Source organism: Silene latifolia, chromosome 10 (assembly GCF_048544455.1).
Source record: "Silene latifolia isolate original U9 population chromosome 10, ASM4854445v1, whole genome shotgun sequence".
NCBI lineage: Eukaryota > Viridiplantae > Streptophyta > Magnoliopsida > Caryophyllales > Caryophyllaceae > Silene > Silene latifolia.
The window spans coordinates 32318490-32339636 of record NC_133535.1 but is presented as its reverse complement, the minus strand read 5'-3'; the positions used below and the strand labels follow the sequence as shown (position 1 = coordinate 32339636).

At 36.6% G+C, this 21147-nt stretch overlaps 2 protein-coding genes across 2 annotated transcripts; both read left to right on the top strand.

Annotated features, from left to right (window-relative positions):
* Positions 1 to 1131: 1131 nt before the first annotated feature.
* Positions 1132 to 11767, top strand: LOC141605456 (DEAD-box ATP-dependent RNA helicase 39). Its single transcript, XM_074424229.1, has 9 exons — positions 1132 to 1853; positions 2190 to 2285; positions 2367 to 2555; positions 2649 to 2789; positions 3508 to 3648; positions 6414 to 6556; positions 9462 to 9591; positions 9682 to 9730; positions 10980 to 11767. Exons 1-9 carry the CDS (start codon positions 1311 to 1313, stop codon positions 11597 to 11599), a joined length of 2052 nt encoding a protein of 683 aa, XP_074280330.1. The 5' UTR covers positions 1132 to 1310; the 3' UTR covers positions 11600 to 11767.
* A 5268-nt stretch (positions 11768 to 17035) lies between these two features.
* Positions 17036 to 17898, top strand: LOC141605455 (embryogenesis-like protein). The gene has a single exon (XM_074424228.1). The coding sequence runs from the start codon at positions 17168 to 17170 to the stop codon at positions 17651 to 17653; it is 486 nt and encodes a 161-aa protein (XP_074280329.1). The 5' UTR covers positions 17036 to 17167; the 3' UTR covers positions 17654 to 17898.
* Positions 17899 to 21147: the final 3249 nt, after the last annotated feature.

The following is a 21147-nucleotide window of genomic DNA, read 5'->3' as shown; positions in this document are numbered from 1 at the left end:
CACCACACTAACATTGTTTTCGATGTGGGACATATAACATATTAAAAGAAGTACACCATCTTTAATTCTCGTATGTGCAAATCATATGAAATCTATACTCTAATGAAAGCATTTTTTACCACGAATCTAATTATATTATCTTCATAATTTTTATAACAACATTTTTTTGCCAAATGAAATGTCAAAGTTTTTATATAAAAATTAGAAACTTCTCATGAATATAAAATAGGAAATATAGATATTATAATAATTAAAAGATTCTCCACTTTATTTTTTATGTGGAAAATATTATTTATGAAACTTTCCTAAATTAATTTTTGATGATGTGGACGCTCTAGAATCGCTCGAAAAAACTCTCTCTTTTATATATATATATATATATAGATTTTCTTTGAAAGAGATATTTTAATAATATGTAAACAAATGATTATCATGTAAACATTAAAGTTTTAGAACATTTTTTTCTTTATAACCAAGTTAATTAACCCGTTGCAACGCACGGGCTTTCAACCCAGTAGATAAGGAGATATAGGATCACCTTGTCGAATTCCACGTGTTGGTGCAAATTCCTCTGTAATCATACCATTCACCTTAATAGAAAAGGTAACTGTTGAGACACATTTCATTACATTATCGACCCACCCATCATCAAACCCCATTCTCCGCAGCACCCGCTCCAAGAAATACCATTCAACTCTATTTTAGTAGAGTGAAAAGCACAAAGCTATTACCAGTCGTCAGTACCATCGATAAGATAGTGTGGTTTATTATTAGCGTTTTTTTTAAATATTTTGGGCCGGGCCGGGCTAAAAAACGGGCTAAGAGGTCGGCCCAAACCCGGCCCTAAATTATGCCGGGCTTGATTTGGGCCGGGCCATGGGCTTTTTTGGGCCAAATATTAAGCCCAAGCCCGACCAAAAATCGGGCTAGGCCAGGTCGGGCCATCAGACTTGGGCCATTTGATCAGCTCTAATTCGCCCCCCTAAATTCAAATTTTGGCTCCGCCACTGAATGAGGTGTTAATTTAGCATGAATAAGTAATACAAAAACAAAAGCTCTATAAATACCGCACGTTCATTGCACGGTATCTAAACTGGTTATTATAAACCGTCTCCAAGACTATTTTGTGGCTAACAAAAGGCAACGAGTTAAGAACAACGATACGATTGATAGTCCCATAGTCGTTCCCCCATCAAATATCCAATCCTTATCAAAACGAAGAAGGTTAACCCTCCCAGTCCCAGCAGAAGCCTATGAAGCACCACAACAACAACAACAACAGGAATTGAGATCAAACTCCATAGAAATTAATGGCAGGAGGAACAGGAAGGAGTATAATCACACTCTCCCTCTCTTCAAACTTGATGTCTCGTTCATTATTCACACCTTCTAAACACTGTTTAATCCCTAAACTCCCTTTCCCTTGTAGGGTTTTACTAGGGTTTAAGTTTAACACTCTTTGCACTTCCACTCTATCAACATCAACACCATTTGTTGAACAACAACAACAACAACACGATGAGGTTGACGTCACTAAACAACAGTCTATCCTTCTTGAAAAACTTAGGCTTAGACATCTCAAAGATTCCCCTAAAACTAAAACTTCTGCTGTTTTAGATGCTCAAATGAGGTTAGGCAAAAAGGGTAGTAGTTTACACAATGTGGGTACTACTACTTTTCAGGATTTGGGTTTAAGAGAAGAGGTTATGGCTGCTTTGGAAGAAATGGGTATTTCTGTTCCTACTGAAATTCAGTGTATTGGTATTTCTGCTGTTCTTGAGGGTCATAGTGTTGTCTTGGGTTCGCATACCGGTTCCGGAAAGACTCTTGCTTATTTGTTGCCTGTTGTTCAGGTTCATTTTCCCCATACTGAATATCTATTTGAGTTTGAATGTGACGATGCTGATGTCTTTGATAATGTATTCTCCGGATTGTTAGATTCGGGTTTTAGTTTAGTTGGGTTTTCGGATGTTTGCCACTTGTTATACCATTGATTGAGATATCTACCCTGAAATGTTTCGTCTTTCTTTTGATGTTGAGCATCATTCTAAGTTAGTTGCTGTTTGAATATGCGGCATTTTCCAATGATCAGTAGTGGGGTTTGATCTAATTTGGTTTCTTTACGTTTATTCTTGCTGATTATGTTGGCTGTTGGTGACTGAAATTCAATATTGTCTTTATTGATATAGCTTATGAAACGGGATGAGGAATTATCAGGGATTCTAATGAAACCTAGGCGTCCACGAGCTGTTGTTCTTTCCCCAACAAGAGAGCTTTCTGAACAGGTGGACCTCTATGCACTTAGATATCACCTTACTTGATCAAGTTAAAGTTTTTTTTCTTCTAAAACATGGTTGCTGTGATAGGTATTCCGTGTAGCAAAGTCTATCAGTCATCATGCACGCTTCAGGGCTACTATGGTTAGTGGAGGCGGCCGGTTAAGGCCTCAAGAGGATTCTCTCAATTTCCCCATAGATATGGTAGTCGGTACGCCTGGGAGGATTCTACAACATATTGAGGAAGGGAATATGGTCTATGGTGATATTAAATACTTGGTAAGATTTGTTTGTCGGTTTAACACATGTTGTAATGCATTGTCTCTTGAGTTATTATACCTTGTAATATTGACTCCTAACTTCATACACTAGGTGTTGGATGAGGCAGACACCATGTTTGATCGTGGCTTTGGTCCTGATATTCGCAAGTTCCTTGCGCCACTGAAGAATCGTGCTTCGAAGCCGGATGACCCTGGGTTCCAAACAGTTTTGGTTGCTGCTACAATGACAAAGGTTTGCTTAATTTGTCATTTTTTGAGTATAAGAGTTGCTAGATTTCATCTGCCACTTTGTGACTTGGGTGTTATCTTTGTCCTCTACCTTGCATATCATTTGTTTTACATGAAGTTAAATATGTCTAGTAACCTTTGAATTTGGATTTTAACTACAAGTATTATATAGGAGGCACTGGGTTCTTATATATTTTGTTTTCCTACTCTTGTCATCTTCTTGGAGGAGATTAGAGGTCTTTAAGTAAAGATGGCCATCTAAATTCCTTATAACAAGTATTTTATTGAGGTTCCTAGATGTATCTGTTGCACTCCCAATTGTTTTTCATCTCTCCAAGAGAATAAGTGTTAACTTGTAGGTCCTACGCTAATCATCATATTCGTATTGCTCCAAGTTCTAACAGAACCCCAACCATCTCTCGTGATTAGGAAGCAAACCATCCTTGTAACTAAATGCGTGCTTGTAAAAGCTTGGGCTCTGGAAAGTATAATAGATTTGCATCCTTCCTGGCATACCAAGCTCATGTTGAGATCGTTATGGGGACTTTAGCATATGTAAAATCCGCTAACTAAATTTATCTTCGGGATTTATTTGCTTTTCTGTTGTGTTGGCTATCTGATCCCTTCCAAAATTCTACGCCTATAGGCGTATGTATTTGTTTGCATTCTTATGCTTCTCTTCTACTATGTTTGTGCTCATATTGGTTCATTCTCTTATAAAGGCCGTCCAGTCGTTGGTTGATGAAGAGTTTCAAGGTATAATGCATTTACGAACTTCGACACTGCACAAAAAGGTTGCATCTGCTCGTCATGACTTTATTAAACTTTCGGGGTCCGAGAACAAGCTAGAAGTACTGTTACAGGTATGTTTCTTTCTTTCAATCTTCTTAATGAGGATATTGGTTCTACTTCTGAGTTGCGACGTTCTAAATTGAATTCGTAGTCCCTGCCTATAAATCTATAATACTGGTTCGTGCTTTAGCTTATTTAGTTGCTTTGCTGTATACTCTTTCGTCCCCTAAGCGATCGTCGTATTCAGTTACTTCATTTAAATGTGAGACGCATTTATAAAAAGTTATGCCATTCATTTGGCGGCCCTCTGTCTAGAGGGCAGAGGCTAGAATTCTAATACCATCTCAATCTTAGATAAAGGATACTATTGTCATCTTTCGACTAATATTCACTTTTTACTTGGCTCTGTTCAGTTAAAGTTTTTTTTTTTTTTTTTTTTTTTTTTGACAAATAAATAAACACAATGTTATGAACATATTTTGCTGGCGAATTGTGGAGGGTAGGCCACACGGCTCACACCAGTTAATGGTGATTGAAACGAAGGTGCTTTGATGGATCTTCATATGATACGGAAAGAGACAAGGTCAATTTTACACCAACGAGAGTGGTGGTAAATGTTATCGGTTAGTGGGACAAATGCCCCTTTTTTGTGGCTTGGATGGTTGGATTAGGCACCTAAATACCTCGTCTAGGAAATATGAGAAAATTACATTAGCAGGTTGCACAAAAAAGAGGTAAGATTTGATAATGACTCTCGAATAGAAAATTATGGAATATGCTTAGGAGAGATAATCCCGGGTATAAGGACGCTAAGGAAGGGAGGGGGTGGAGGGGAAAATTGTATTTGGTGATATGAGTTTTGGTTTGCTTATGACAGAAATCTTAATGGAGAGGTGGTGGTTGATTTGGGCTGTGATTCGTTTTCTTGGTAGTTGGATTGGTGAAGGATGTAATTGCATGTTTGGTGAAGTAGAGTATTGTTGGACAAGGTTGAGGAGGTTGTGAAGACAAGATAAAGCTTGTTGGTAAGACTGGACGGTCGTCGTGGTCTTGAGGAAGAGCTGGCGAGGGAGATAACACCATCATGCTTGGTCTACCATAGACTATGGTGGTAGGGTAAAGCTTGGTCCTATAAATATGGCTCCAAATTGATCAAGAATCAGATGGTTTCTCATAAGCCCATAAATCTTCGTCGTTAGTGAGTCCTCTTCTCTACTAATATTCTAGAATCCCAATCATAGCCATAGACATTATTCCCTATCATAGCCATAGACATGCTTCTCAGTCATAACCATATTCCAAGCTCTGTTCTCTTTTAGACCGAGACTAGCCTACTGTTTAGTTCTGTACACAGTATTCCATGCAACCAGAGGAATTCTGCCTCCTGAACTACCTGCACACAGTCGTACTCTTTTATCACAATACAGAGGAGAAAGAACATCAAACCCCAATATGAATGGAGAGACAACAAAACAGACTTATAACGTTGAACCCTAACTGCAGAGGATACGTTCCTGGAACCTCAAGTCCTTATTTGTGCTGTAATTTTAACCCACCTCAGACGTTACTTGTATAAATATTAGATTTTTGAGCATTTGCTTGCAAGCCTGGTGCCTCTTGGAAAGTGGTAAACACTCGTAAAAGAAGGACAATGGACTTAACATCGCCATTGCAAAACAATATAGTGTCATCCACAAAACAGTGATAATTAACCTTAGGTTTCTGCCCGAAGTACTTAAACGTCTCAAGAGAGATTCCATGCAAATTAAGCAATGGTGACATTGGGTCACCTTTTTGCAATCCATGATACCCTGCAAAAAACCATGAAGAGACGCTCTGATGCTCAAAGAGAAAGATGGGGAGGTAACTGAAGCCGTAACCCACACAAGGAAAACAGGTAAGTTAATCTTAATGAATGTATCTTTTGAGAAATCCCACTCAATGGTATGGTAGGCCTTTCTCAAGTCAATCTTCATTAACAAATTCCTTCTGTTATGTTTCCAAACAATGTCTTGACATATTAGAATGTTTGCGGAATACTGGCTTATAGCGCCCCTCACTATCGTTGATAATGTTATTTAAAACAAGCTTCAAGCTTTGCAAATTAGCGTCGAAATACACTTATAGACCACATTGCAACAAGCTCGGTGACACTTGAAGCATGCTTGGTTTTAGGAATTAATGTAAGGGTATTAGTATTGGTTTCCCTCTGCAATTAGAAATGTTAGTTTGAAAAAGCGTGCCTCTAGTGCTCCTAAGGAGGCGCGCCTTGGATGAGGCACTAGCCAAAACGCCTTGGTGCATTTTAAGTACGCCTTTTAGACAAGGGTCACTTAACAAGGTTCACCAATACACACTTTCCATATCTAGATCTTTAAATTATGTCATTTCCCCCCATTATTCTCAACTTTTACTCATTTACATGTTAACCAACTTGAAAACTCCAAAAAGAGGTATTGTTGCCCGAAATTTTATTTGAGAAATAAACATTTGTTGCTAAAAATAGGGCGCCTCACGTTCAAGAGGCATGCGCCTTCACCTTGGCCCCTCATCACCTTGATGTGCCTTGCGCCTCTTCAAAAAATGGAATCCAAAAGAGCTTTATAGAAGTCATCACCCACAATATTCCATGCATCCTTGAAGAATTTACTTAGTATACCCATTATGCTCGGGGTTTTTATTCTTATTAGTGGCCCATGAAGCAGTCTTAAGTTCCTCTCTGTTGAAATTTGGCCATCACCTTTTATTTTGAGTTCTGTATATATAATTTGGGCCACATATATTCAGAAAATGTTGTTTATGAGTTGGACTTTTTTTTTTTTCCATTTCGGTGCAGGTTCTTGAACCTAGCTTATCAAAAGGAAATAAGGTAATGGTATTCTGCAATACTTTGGATTCAAGTCGTGCAGTGGATCATTTCCTTGGTGAAAACCAAATGTACACAGTTAATTATCATGGAGAAGTTCCAGCAGAACAAAGGTGAGTTGATGCATCAGGTTGTTTTGATCTATGTTATTTGATGATTGATAGATCTGTGTCGCCGTTTACATAAAAAGTTGATGCAAGGTTTGGCTTTGAGTTCTTACTCTATCAAATAGCTGTGCTACACAATTCAGCTGGTTAAATATCTATGTTGCTTCGACTCTTCACATCTAGAACCGTACCTGTGTCGACTTGACATGATATGTCGATATGGATATGGGTATGGATTTTGTACACGACACTTATTAGTCCGACACTTCTCCTAGGACAGCTAAGCTAGTGGGACTCGCACCACAAAAGTAGAGAAAGAGAATCTATAAAGCTTTTTATATTTAATGATTTTAATCTTACTTGTCCAGCTTCTTTCCACAAAAGTTAAGTGTATTTTTGCTTTGAAGACGTATCCTCATTTTTGGACAGGGTATGTACCCCTGTCCGACTCTCGTATCCATGTCAGAGTAACATAGAGGTTAATTGAATTGCTTTTGGTAATTTTCTTCTCATGGGGTGATCCTATTTGAAGGCTGAATCTTATTTTCGGAGGCCTGAAACCTTCTTTTAAGCACAGCAGCAAAGCAAGATAGAGTTGGTGATTGAAACGTTTCAGGTTTAGATACTCTTATGCGCTATGTTAATAAGACTCGGGTATGGGTATTGGTATGAGTATGTTTACAATATTGGACTTGTCATTTCAAATATTGAGACACGTGGACCTTGTCTTAAAATGAGGACACGGGTAAGGGGGACACGTCTTCTTCACAAAAAATCAATTAAAAAATGGAATTTTTAGATTATTTAAAATGAAATAGAAAAATGCTCAATTTGGAAAAAAATCATATTATTTGCTTTCATATAAGAGTATAGTCTTTTGCTTATTCTTCCTTCTATGTCCGCTAGGAGAAGTCTCAGATTGGTAAGTACTAGGTAGAGATTCCATACCATATCCTTTATTGTCATGTTGGACATGGGTATGGCTCCAAAAGTGAAGTATTTTTTTTTTTTTTTTTTTTTTTTTTTTTTTGACAATTGGGTTAGAGGGTTCTACAATTTAATAGCACGCTTAGCTAACCTATGAGGGCTTTATTACAAATTCTAGGAACATAAGCAAAAGAAACACAATGAAAGTTTGCCGCTAATTCAGTGATGTCTTCAACCGTATTCCTAGTCCAATGTTTGAGTTGAGAAAACTTCAGGACCTGAGCAAGCAAGGACCTGAGCAAGGACCTGAGCAAGGTAGACAATCAGAGAAAATGGTAATATGAAGGATATTGTGGGAGAGCGCCCACTTCAAGGCCTCTCTCATTGCCAAAGCTTCCGCTTGCTCAGCATTCTCAGCACTTCCCTTTATGCAGAATTCAGCCACAACCTCATTTTCAAACATGATACACCCACCCAAACCAGCAGCAAGATCTTTGGACCACGCAGCATCCACATAAATAAGAGACTGAGGGCAGTTTAGAGAACCCTGAATCAAAGGAAAAAGAGCACCATTCCTGAGATTAGTCAAGTCTTCCTCCGAAGGTGTTTGGAAAGTTATGGACCCTGATTTCCTATCCTCGGCCAAAAGAGCCAAATTAAGAGAATCTTGGTATAGTAAGATAGCCCCAGTAGGAGAGCATTCACAATTATCAAATACCTTTCTACACCTTACCACCCAGATAGTCCAAATAGTACACAAAAAGGAAAGACAAGCCTCTTGTTTATTATCAGCCTTAAATAGAACAGAAAGCCAGTTGCAAACCCAAGACTGGAGATTCAAATTATTCCCTGATTGAGCCCGAATCCCCAGCACACTTCCAGCCCAAACTCTACTAGCAAATGAGCAATCACGGAAAAGATGACCCGGCGTTTCCGTTTCTGGTGAGTCACAAAGCACACAAGTAAATGGGCCATCAAAACCCCTCTTTAAGAAACCTTCCCCACAGGGCAGCGATTCAGTGAGGATTTTCCAAATAAGGATTTTCCAAATAAGAATGATCCAGCTTTTTGGACCTGGTAGGTTCCAAAGGATTTTCTGAAAGACACCATCCATGACAAGTAATATAATGCAAATGAAAGGCGGAAAAGGGTCAACGCATTTTTATTAATATAAAAAGCAGTTAATGTGTTCAGAAAGTTAAGAAAGTCATCAAAATCTATGACTTTTCTTAAAAGAGAGATGACACAGAAAAAAGAACTCTAAAAATAAAGGGGAAAAAACAGAATTAAAAGAAAAAGTCATTCAAAAGATTGACAATAATAAAGAGGAGATTATTGTGAAAAGTAAACAAAAATGAAGTATTGAAGTACCATAGCTTATGGATAGCCAATTAGCCACACATGTCTTCTATTAATAAATTTTTGTTTACTTTTCACAATAATCTCCTCTTTATTATTGTCAATCTTTTGAATGACTTTTTCTTTTAATTTTGTTTTTTCCCCTTTATTTTTAGAGTTCTTTTTTCTGTGTCATCTCTCTTTTAAGAAAAGTCATAGATTTTGATGACTTTCTTAACTTTCTGAACACATTAACTGCTTTTTATATTAATAAAAATGCGTTGACCCTTTTCCGCCTTTCATTTGCATTATATTACTTGTCATGGATGGTTTTAAATGATGATGCACGTTCGTCGACCCCACTTTAGGTTAATTGTAGAGCAACAAAATTGTTGTATAGTAAAGTCGTTATTGTATAGTGAAGTGGTCAACAAGATTTGAATATATAGAGGACTTTGATATAACCCAATACCAATTGCACCAGGAAACATGATATGAAAAATCTAAGTAGGAGATAATACTTTATGTCACGTCTCACATATAAGTCCTGAACTTCACTGAGTATCACTACATCACTTTTGTTGCAATAAACATTAATAATTTCAAATCTTTAACTGTTCACTCATCTGTAAAATGCTGACCCCAGGGTTGAGAACCTCAAAAAGTTCAAGGATGAACATGGCGACTGTCCCACTTTGGTCTGTACTGATCTGGCCGCAAGGGGATTGGACTTGGATGTGGACCATGTTATCATGTTCGACTTCCCCAAAAATTCTGTGAGTTTGAGTTCCAATGTTGTCTGTAGTTTTAAATAATTGGGGTTGATATGCACGCCTCTGCATGCTAATATATCATCCTCAATGCAGGTTGATTATCTTCACCGGACTGGAAGAACAGCTCGTATGGGTGCTAAAGGTACGCTAGTTCCTTTGTTGAAAGTTGAAACACCAGTATGGCAATCCGTAATATATACATGTGGTTTCAACGTGTATGACTAAAATTAGTTTTTTTGTTTTGCACAAAAAAAAGCTCAGAAAAATACGGAGTAATAAATACGTAATATTTTAGTACTTTCAGTTGTATTTAGGGAATCCACAATGATTGTCTTTTAACACTATAAGTGGTCCATATAAAGAGGCTTCTTGGAAATTGATGACCACTTACTGTAACCTAGGTAGCACCAAAACGGACACGACACGGACACGTGACCCGGCATCACAAGAAATTTAGGACACGAGACACGTTATTTAAATTTAATAAAATATATATTTTATAATTATAAACGTTTAATTTTATTTTTATAAAAGTATTTGAAATTAAATTTAAATAAGTGAAGCTAAAACTTGCCCTTAATTATAACTCATTTTCATTTACCATCCAAACGCATCTTCTCATCAATCTCTTTCGATAGCTCATTTATCGTTTAAAGAACATCATTCACCCTAAATGATGTCCAAATGTCATGGACACGCGTCGGACACGGCCCAAATACCGTGGACACGCGTCAGACACGTGCTCGAATAAATGTAGAAAGTTAGACACGGCTTTATAGGTGTCCGACACGTTTCAGCGTGTGTCCGAGGAGTGTCGGTGTCCGACACGGTGTCGGTGTCGGACACGGGACGACTGATTTGGAGAAGTGTCCGTGCTACCTAGACTCTTAACATATTTTATGATGAACTCACGGTTTTGCCCCAAATTTTCCTTAAATCATAGTATGACATTGTATTGCATCTTTTTTAGGGGCAAAAAAGCATTTGATGTGGTTATCGGGATGTCTGTAAAACTGTGCTTGTCATTTGAATGTGTATTCAAATTAGTTTGGGTTAGTTATCCTTGGTAGTTTTGTTCTTCAACACGAGTTTGAATTTAATTAGTCCAATCACTTCAAAACAATTTTCACTCTTGAGCTCAACCACAACAACATTACCCCATTGCCTCAAGGATGTCTACATATGATGACCCATAATGAGTTATGCCAAGAATTGCACTAAGTGACTGCTACTGTATTTAACATAAAAAAAAATGTTATTGGTTTAAGGAGTCATTTTGCCTTTTTTTTTTTTTCAACATATGACATGACCGAAGCAATGTGATTTGTTTGGTTGTCTTTATGGATTGAGTTGAGTCAGTTACATATCTTTTCAAAAAAAATTCAAATCAGGGAAAGTTACAAGCTTGGTTACCAAGAGGGACATCCCTTTGGCCACTCGGATCGAAGAGGCTATGAAGAAAAATGAGAGCTTGGAATCTCTTAGTGTAGATAGTATTAGGAGGGATAATGCTAGGGCAAGGATTAGTCAACAGCAAGGAAATAATATCAGAGCGGGCACGGCTTCAAACATGAAAAGTAGTGGCAGAGATACTGGCAAAACTACTAGCAGAACTACTTCATATGGTAAAACTACTGGCAGAGATACTAGCAGAACTACTTCATATGGTAAAACTACTGGCAGAGCTACTTCAATTACGAAAACTACCGGCAGAAATGGGAAAACTACTGGCAGAACTAGCTCAGATGTGAAAACTACTAGCAGAGCTACTTCATCAAAATCCTCAGGTTTCGCTGGCAAAGCGATTCCTACCAAGACATCTCCAAAGACAAGCACTGCGGGTAAATTTGGAAGCGTATCAAGTAAATCCAAAGGCAAATCCGTAAAAGTAGGTGGGGCATCGAAAACCACGAAGAAATTTGTCAAGAGGACGAAGACGTCAAGCTCGGATACCCCAAACAGATCTAAGATCAGTGTGGTTGGGTTTCGAGGACGAAGTTCTGCTTCATGAAACAAAAAGACAACTTAGGTACGTCAATTTGGGTTTGCTTTGTGTATGTTTGATTCTGAGATTTTATCGGATGCTATTATGGGCATATCTGAAGTTAAACATTTTTGTAACAACCACATTTTCTAATATGATATTCAATTATATTGACAAGCGAACAGTCTTAAATCAGACTTGTGTAAGGGCAGTTCTACATGAGTATCGCATGTTATTTACTCAAATACCCCCTATAAAAAGTACTCCCTAATTATTAAGAAGTTTTAATAGGGATATTTGCGTGAATAGCCTTCGGTTTTGACAATATCTTGGTGTAAAATTGCCTTGCCGAGTTGAGTTTGTTTAATTCGTATTGGTTTAACGGCTTAAAATTAATCCAAGGCTCCGAGATATTGTATTACGTATGTATACTCAATTAATTGAAATCAAACAAATACATTAGAATTTTCATGGTAGATATAATAGCATTCGAGTCAACTGAATCATCTCCATGGAAGAGCAAGTTGAGAAGGTTTGCCAGGTGTGACGACATTTCCAGCGGGGTCATATATGATGACTCCTGAAAAATCCGGTAGCTCACATTTCCCTCCCATGAGTATGTGCTTCTGCCAAACAGGTCCGGAGACCTGCTGGGTTTCTCCTGGACCATGTGGACTAAACATCATCCCTTCATTTTGGAGCTGAATGACTGGATCGTTACTCCCAGCTCTATAACAAGTGGTCCAACGGCGCCATCTTCTAGAGTGGGAGGCGCACATAAACAGGGCAAAGGCGCAGAAGAAAAGGGTAAGAGCTGTGAGTCCGGTTTGAGGTCCGCTCATGGAAGAATATGCGGTTGAGATCGGGTGGCGAGCCATGGCGAGTTTAAATGGTTTCTTGGATGGTATATTGTGTAGAGTAGCATGACTCGGGTTTATGAATTTATATAGATCAACAAGGTTGGAGTTTTGTATATTGGAGTTGAGATTGAGATTAATAAAGTGTAAAGTGGTAAACCTTACAAGTTAGGTTTATAGAATTTGGGGTTGTTGCCCGACTTGCCTTACCAAAACCACATTGGCATTAGTACGGAATAGAACAGGTGCAACTGATCCGCTTGGATAAATTGACTTGCTTCATAAAAATCTTGTTTTCTAATGCATAAACGTAAACGAGCTAAATCTTCCTGTTTGAGATCATAAAAATCTTGTTTTATAAGTTAAATCTCGATACTAAAATTGTTTACAATAAATGTGCACTTATTTTTTGATTATATTATATAGACCACAAGAAAAACTACGCCTCAGTGTGCTCCATCCCGTTGCCAAAGGGCGGTGTAAAGCCGCAACGCTTTGGCTTGCAATTTTGCAAATAGAGGTTTCTAACAAGTCATTTAGAACGGTTACGGGTTGGGTTAAAGCATGTCAGGGTTTTGGTTTAGGGTTTAGGGTCAATATTACGCTTGGATCAATTCCCGTACATGTTGGGTCAATATTAGGCTTGGATCAATTTCCAAAGTCTGTTTATTAATCCCTCTTTGCTTATAATTTGCCCATTCTGATCCATGGTTACCAACCCCTGAATCAAAATGTAAATTTATTTAGGCGGAAAACATACAAGTTAGAATCGCAGTAATTGTTTTTATATGAATTAAAGTTTTCACCCCAAATCTACATCTATTGTGTTCGAAGGTTAGTTAACCTGATTGTTGCCTTTGACGGTAGGATAATTAATGGCCTGACATGGGTGAATAATCAAACATTATAGACAAGTAAAATCTATATCTATATATAAAAGAGAGTTTTTTCGAGCGATTCTAGAGCGTCCACATCATCAAAAATTAATTTAGGAAAGTTTCATAAATAATATTTTCCACATAAAAAATAAAGTGGAGAATCTTTTAATTATTATAATATGTATATTTCCTAAATTATATTCAAGTGATATTTCCAATTTTTATATCGACCTTTTACATTTCATTTGGCAAAAAAATATCGCTAAAAAAATTATGAAAATATTATAATTAGCTTTGTGATAAAAAATGCTATCATTAGAGTATAGATTTCATATTCTTTGTCCCACATTGGAAAATAACGTAGGTGCGGTGAATATGCTACATATAAATAGTAGAATTGTCCCACATCGAAAGATTAGTACAAGGTGATGTGATCCTATGATTATAAATAGGAGGCATATTTGGAACTTATGATCCACCCAAAAAAAATTGAGTCTCATAAATATTGTTTTAAAGAGCTCTTAAGATTTTCAATCATTATCTACGATATGATATAAAAAATAAAGTGAAAATTGTTGGGAACTACCCGGGAAATAGTTAAGAACATGAGCAAGAAAATAAAAAAAATACAAAACTAAAGGTTTTACTAATGGTAGTCTCCTTTAACAGAGTACAAAACTAAAGAAATAATGCGGTAAAAAAATTATAAAAATAATATTATTAGATTCATGGTAAGAAATGCTATCATTAGAGTATGTATAGATTTCATATAATTTGCACATATTAAAGATGGTGTATTTCATAGTATGTTATATGTCCCACATTGAAAAATAATATAGGTGTGACAAATATACTACATATAAAAAATAGAATTTTCGCACATGGAAATATAACATAAGGTGGGTGATTCCATGATTATAAATAAGAGGCATCCTTGGAACTTAGGCATCAACCCAAAATCATTTGAGTATCTTAAGTACTGTCTTGGAGTGCTTTTAAAAATTTATATCATTATATTTTCTACCTATTGATTTTATATGTCCCACATTTAAAAAAATAATGTAAGTGTGGTAAATATACAACGTTTAAATAATATAATTAGAATTGTGTTAAAAAAAATTCTATCATTAGAGTATAGGTTCATATCATTTGCACATATTTTTATTATGATAAAAAAAATAGAAAACAAATGTATGAATATTAATAGATAATATAGTATTTACTTATTATTAAATCGGGTTGGATGTAAAATTAGGTTCAAAAAATACGGTGTACTTTTAAATATGTTATTCGTCTCACATTGAAAAAGAATGTAGGTGTAATAAATATATACTACTTATAAATAGTTGAATTGTCCCACATCAGAAGATTATCATAAGCTGAGGTGATCCCATGATTATAAATAGGATTTATCTTATAACTTAGGTATCACCCCAAATATATTAATCTCTCAAAGTATACTTATTATATAAGAGATTTTAAACATAATCTTGAATTAAATGATAAATTTTTAAAGTTGTAACATTTTTTTAGGTGGGAGAAAGAGCGATAAAATGGTCGATATTTATGAATTTTTCATGATACCCTCGAATTTTGGTAGATTACACATAATACCCCTATTTTTAAGTTTCTACATATAATACCCTTGTGTTTACTTTTTTTCATAACGCTATTACTCCTATGAGTAACTAGATGAGTAATTGAGCATGCCATGCTATTTGTGTTTTGTTATCTATTTGTGTTGTGTTATTTAGGTATTAAATGTTAGTTTATTAAATAAAATATGAATTTAGAAATTAGATAATGAAGTGTTTGTGTAATAGATAACAAAAGAAAAGGGCGTCCCCAAGTCATAAGAGTAATGGGCTTATGACGGAAGTTGTCAAATGGTATTCTGAGAAAGAAAAAGGTGAACACAAGGGTACCATTTGTAGAAACTTAAAATTAGGGGTACCATGTGTAATCTATCAAAGTTCAAAGTTACCATGAGAAATTTCTAATATTATAATGATATAGATAATTAAATTTTCATTTAAAAGAGAGAGATATTCGTACCAATAAAACAATAAAGGGGGAATTATTTTTAATTGTTATTTTATTGCTACGCCATCAAACTTAACGCTTATTTAATAACCTTTACATTAGGGGGTACCATGGGCAAAAAAATAGAACCTCAAGGGTACTGTAGGCAGATTCTTAAAAGTAGGGGTAACATGGAAAATCTGACAAAATTAAGGGATACCATGGAAAATTTCCGTATCTTAATTATGAAATTTTTTTTTTTGAAGAAAAACAACGTACAAATATTAATGGAGAGTACTTGATCATATTATTAAATTTAAATATAACTATTAGATATAATGAGTAGCAATTGTCCGTATTCGGTATTCGGGATCTGGTTGGATGTCGAACTAAGTGGAAAAAAGATAGTGTAATTCTGAGTATGTTATTTGTCCCACATTGAAAATAATGCAGGTTTGATGAATATATATTACGTATAAATAGTAGAATTGTCCCACATCAGAAAAATAATCCAAGTTTGGTGAATTATTACATATAAATAATAGAATTGTCCCACATCGAAAGATTAGTACTCCCTCCATTCAACTTTTATTACCCCACTTCAATATAATACTCCTCCTATTTATTAGAGAAATGGGGTGATAATTGTTGAATGGAGGGAGTATAAGGTAGGGTGATTATATGATTATAAATAAGAGTTAACCCACGTATATATTAATCTTTTATTTTTTTTGAAAGAGATATTTTAATAATATGTAAACCAATCATTAGACATAGAATGTAAACATTAAACCCTTATAACGTTTTTTTTTTGCATTATAAATAAGTTTATTATCCCGTTGCAACGCACGGGCATTCAAACTAGTAATTACATGAAATAAAGTGATGAACAACCCTGCAATATTGTAATTTGCACATCTGTCTACCAAGTAAGCCCAAATATATATCCGGCTAAACAAAAACCATTTGTGTCTATTTTTTTAACAAGAGTACACGTACATTACAGACTTACTCCCTCCGTCCCAGTTAATAGTTTACACTTGCTTTATTTCAAAATAAAGCAAGTATAAACTATTCATTGTGACTGAGGGAACACATAATCTCATTGAAGACGGACGATATCCGTCACAAGCTTGTGACGGATACCATTTCCTCTCACAAAATCCCATTGAGAGATGAGTGGGAAGCACATGGGGGGTGCTCCACATTGTCCCCTCTCCCTTTTTGTGAGAGGTCACAAGCTTGTGACGGGATTAACCCGTCACAAGCAAGACTATCTGAGGAACACATAAGATGAATAAGAATAAATACATGATTTATCGAGCAGGCAAACGCTTTAAAAAATTCTTGACACATTGTCGAACATATTGTAAAATGAAAACATCCTGTAAATTTTACGGGTATAAGAACTAGTTATTCTATTCTAAACTGTTTATTCGATAATAAACACTACATTTCTTCTAAAAAAGAGATAAGTCTAGCTCTCAAATAAACAAATTAAAATCTCCTTCTTTTCTTTCTCTCCATCTTCTCAAAAAACCCATTTAATAATATTTTTCCACTATTATCCCTTCATTTTTATGAACAAATGTACACGTTCAATGTTACCAAGATGTAATCTGAAATTCTGAATCGTTAAAAGTAAATGAATTTTTCATTCCATGTTAAATTAGGAAAATGAATAGAATTTTAACTCCAAACAAAACGGTTCGTTCACTCCCGAGTCGTGAGCTTTTTGACAACTTGATCGTTGAACCTCTAAAGTCTAAACCCTCGCTGAAACCCTGAACCAATACCCCCCTCTTTCATCCCCAGTACCATCGGAAATCTGAGAAAAAATGCATCAAAGATCATCACTTTCCGTCTCCAAATTCATCCTCAGATACCCTTTTCACCATTACCCAAGACCCACTTCTTCATTTCTTCCAAAACTCTTAACCACACATTCATTTTCATCATCTTCATCCTCAAAATTACCACTTTTCATCAAACCCACTTCAAATCTTCCTGTTTTTAATCGCCCAAACAGCTCTATTCTCTTTTGCAGGAGTTTCAGTGCAGAATTTGACAAGAACAAGATTGTTGATGAAATAAACTTCAAGTTTGCTGAAGCAAGGGAGGAGATTGAATCAGCTATGGATTCCAAAGAAACTGTTTATTTTAACGAAGAAGCTCAGTGTGCTAAAGATGCTGTTAATGAGGTTTTGGATATGTTTAATGGTTTGTTGGAGAAACTTGAAGGTCAAGAAAGAGATGCTTTGCAGAGATCTATGGGATTGAAGATTGAGCAACTTAAAGCTGAGCTTCAGCAATTGGATGATTGATTGATTTCGGGTTTCTGAGGTTTCATTTTGTTGGTTTTCTACTCGATTCGTATCCTGCCCTTTATGCCTGGGTTAGTGACGAAATGCTGTATAAGGTTGATATGAATTAGAAGGTTTTTCAGTTTAATTAAGAATTTTCATGGAATTTTGCTAATAATTTGAGTTTTAAATCCTTCTAATGTCATGGTGCATTGGTGCCTCATATTTGTTTTTCTATTGGATTTGTATGCCGCTCCTTGTGATATACTACTTGCTGGTATGATACTGTCCCCTTTGTGTAAGGCGGAAAGGAAGTTGACATAGTGTCGTTGGGTAGTTTCGTTTTGTCAGAGGTAGGAGTCTTCAAACATGAACTAGACTTAGCTTACAGGATTTGTTGCTTCAGTTACATTTGATATACTATTACACATTCAAATCTTGCTGAATGTGATAAGATGCAAGCTTGTGATTCTATAATGGAGGTCTTTATAAACAGTGTATCTTAGGTTTGTAGAAATGATCTAAAATGTTGGGAGTAGCATTTATAGGTAGTCTTTCATCACTGTTGAATAATGAATGTTGTAGCCAATTTCATTATTTATTTGTTTGGTTCCTTTTATGATATTCTTTCTTGGTTTGAGATTTGATCTTCGAATCGCAGCCGCTGGCCATTCTCGATTGTTGTTCCAGGAATACGGTTAATACTGCCTTAAAATACGGCTGAGATTGATAAATGTGCGTTCTATGGCTGGCGCACGCCACACAGGTTTGGTTTTCAGGTACACTTATTATCCATGTTTGTGAGAACAAGCGACAGTCGCAGTAGCACAGGAGCATCACTAGAGCAGACGAGGACCCTGGTTGTTGTCTCATAGTTGTTGCAACGACCTGTCCTTACTTTTAGGGAGTTTATTGTACGGACTACTAGTTAGAAAGTCTGTTGGGAGTAATAAGGCGTGCTGGTATTTATGTATAAACAGTCCTGTACATACCCATTCTTAAATTGATACAAACCCACATGAAGATCTAGTTCAGGAGCAAGATGTTAATTTGAGTACAGACCTTGATAGAAGAACCCTTATCTCTGTAAGCCAGCCATCCTTGCTCATTGGTAGAGCGAGATTGCAGGTGTCCGAGTATCAATATCAAGGTTGATGCAACCTGGATTATTGATAATAGGGTAGCAGTGGGGTTGGGTCTCCTTCTGATGGCCATTTTGAAAGGTCCCATGTGGGCAGTAAGTTCTGGGCGAGGGAGGTCGTCAAGCTTAGGCATTGGGAATGAGGAGTGTTCTTCTATGGGCTCTTCTTAAAAGCTTCTCCATCATGATTTATGCTCGTATTGTCAACAACTTTTTTTGCAGCTCTTTGTACAAGTGGATCCGCACCATTCAATTTCGGCCATCACCCGAGATATCAATGATACCTAGTTCAGGTGGGTAATTGATTTTCGTGTAGTCTAACAACTTATTTTGCAGCTCTTTGTAATAAATTCTCGTTCCACAATCACCCACCTAAACCCCAATACCAAACGCTCTGGGCTCTTTACCCCATCCGATCTCGTTCCACCACCATGGTATGGTCCCATACCCTTAAACCGTGATACACTTACCACCACTGCATCCTACCTAGGACCAACATCTCTAACCCTCCCTCACCACGGTCTCAGGTTTGCGATGATGGTCATGCAGAATGGCGACCATGTTGTTGCTGCCTGCCGAGGTAGGTGGAAATGGTGAGAGAGAGGGGGGTAGATATCCGTGTATCTGCGGAATCCCAACGAACATCCGATGATTACGGGACTACAACATTCGGTATGACAGTGCGTCGGAAAGCTCAAAAACTGATTTCGAAAAATGAAAAAATCATTTTAAATATGCCTAGAATGTTTTATGCACGTCAACGACGTCGAAATGACACTAATTAAAGTCAATTTCGACTTCGGGCCCAAAACCGACTCAAAATTCAAAACCCGACTCAGCCAAATTCAAAACCGAGTCCAACACACAAAAAACTCACCCCAAATAACACCTAAATACTAGGTTACACGGACGGCATTAAGGTATAAACCACAAATCACATCCAACAAAACATAGGATAGAACAAAAGAGAAAATCCAAATTTACAAGAACATGCCCTGTGTCGCAGATATGCTCGCGCCCCAAAGTGGGCCACATCGCCGAAAAACACCTCAAACAACCAACACCACAATCTTCTACCCCCTCTCATCCAGATCAAAGGTTACATTGACTTTTTGGCACTATTCATGGTCGTAGAGAATCTTTGATATTATTCTTAATCTATAAGAAAAAATATAGTCATGTGAGATCTTGTTTGGTTTATCGTCATGAATGCTATAAGAATATTAAATTTTTATAATTTTTAATAATGTATAACTAAAGATATTCACGTTGCATAACACGTCTCGACAAGTTTGATAAAGTCAATGTAACCTTTGGTGTGGATGAGAGGGAGTATAAATACCCTCCTTCGTGCCTCATTCTAAGGTACGCGAGTGTCCGCCCCCTCTTTTCTCCCTTAAAATTCCCGACGCGTGTTTTGGACCTACCGATCCAAAATAGGAGTTTTACACACTTTGTTTGGTACCGTCATCCTACATTAAAAACACTTGACCGACCATTTCGACCAACTATACTTAATCAACACTAAAAGCAACACTCTTTTCATAAAAACTTGGTTTTCAAATTGGGTTTTCCGACTCGCAAGTTTTATACTTTGTCGATTTTCATCTAGCAACCTAACATATAAGTATGGTGGTGTAAATAACCCTTTTATATCATATCATGTTTTTTTTTTTAATGTTTTTAATATAGCTATTCATGGGTTATCCCACCCATTAGACCCGTCCCGCCCGGACCGCTTATTTCGTGGGTCTGGACAAGTATTTTTTACCCGAAAAATTAAGAGGGTGGGCCAAGCCCAGCCCGCCAAGTTAAATGGGCGGGTATGGACAACAAGAAATGCCCGCGGGCCGGCCCATTAGGCCCATTTACTATGTAAATCCTTTACTTTTACTCTTAAAAAAAAAAGACATTTTCAAAGAAAATTGTATCAATTTTATAGGGATGTAGAACACTAAAATAATAATACGTAAAATATAATAGGTAAATTATAAAGGTTAAAATATAATGAAAATATTTATATATTTAATTAATAAAACATCTAAATAAAATAAATGTTCAAACAGTGATGTTTACGTCAAATATTTGCTTCTAACCTCACACGTAATCCTTCACTATCCATATATTTATACACTTCACATTAAATTTCAAATCAAGGTATGCGATATAAAAAAGTAGCTTAAATAGAAGTCATTCTATACCGAATACGTAATTAACAGTTGAAGTTTCGTGTTACGACTCATTAGCCCAATGGCCGCCCGACTTTTGACTAAATGGCGGGCATGGGCAAGGATAATTGGCCCATAATTATGGCCCGGCCCGCCCACTAAGGTCTTAAAGGGCAACTTTTTTCTTCACGGCCCGACCCAAGCCC

Bases quoted from the DNA above. Each gene is read 5' to 3' on its own strand.
- LOC141605456 (XM_074424229.1), top strand. From the start codon at position 1,311: ATGGCAGGAGGAACAGGAAGGAGTATAATCACACTCTCCCTCTCTTCA. The intron at 2,556-2,648 runs GTAAGATTTGTT...TTCATACACTAG, and splicing joins ATGGTGATATTAAATACTTG to GTGTTGGATGAGGCAGACAC. The intron at 6,557-9,461 runs GTGAGTTGATGC...TGCTGACCCCAG, and splicing joins GAAGTTCCAGCAGAACAAAG to GGTTGAGAACCTCAAAAAGT.
- LOC141605455 (XM_074424228.1), top strand. From the start codon at position 17,168: ATGCATCAAAGATCATCACTTTCCGTCTCCAAATTCATCCTCAGATAC.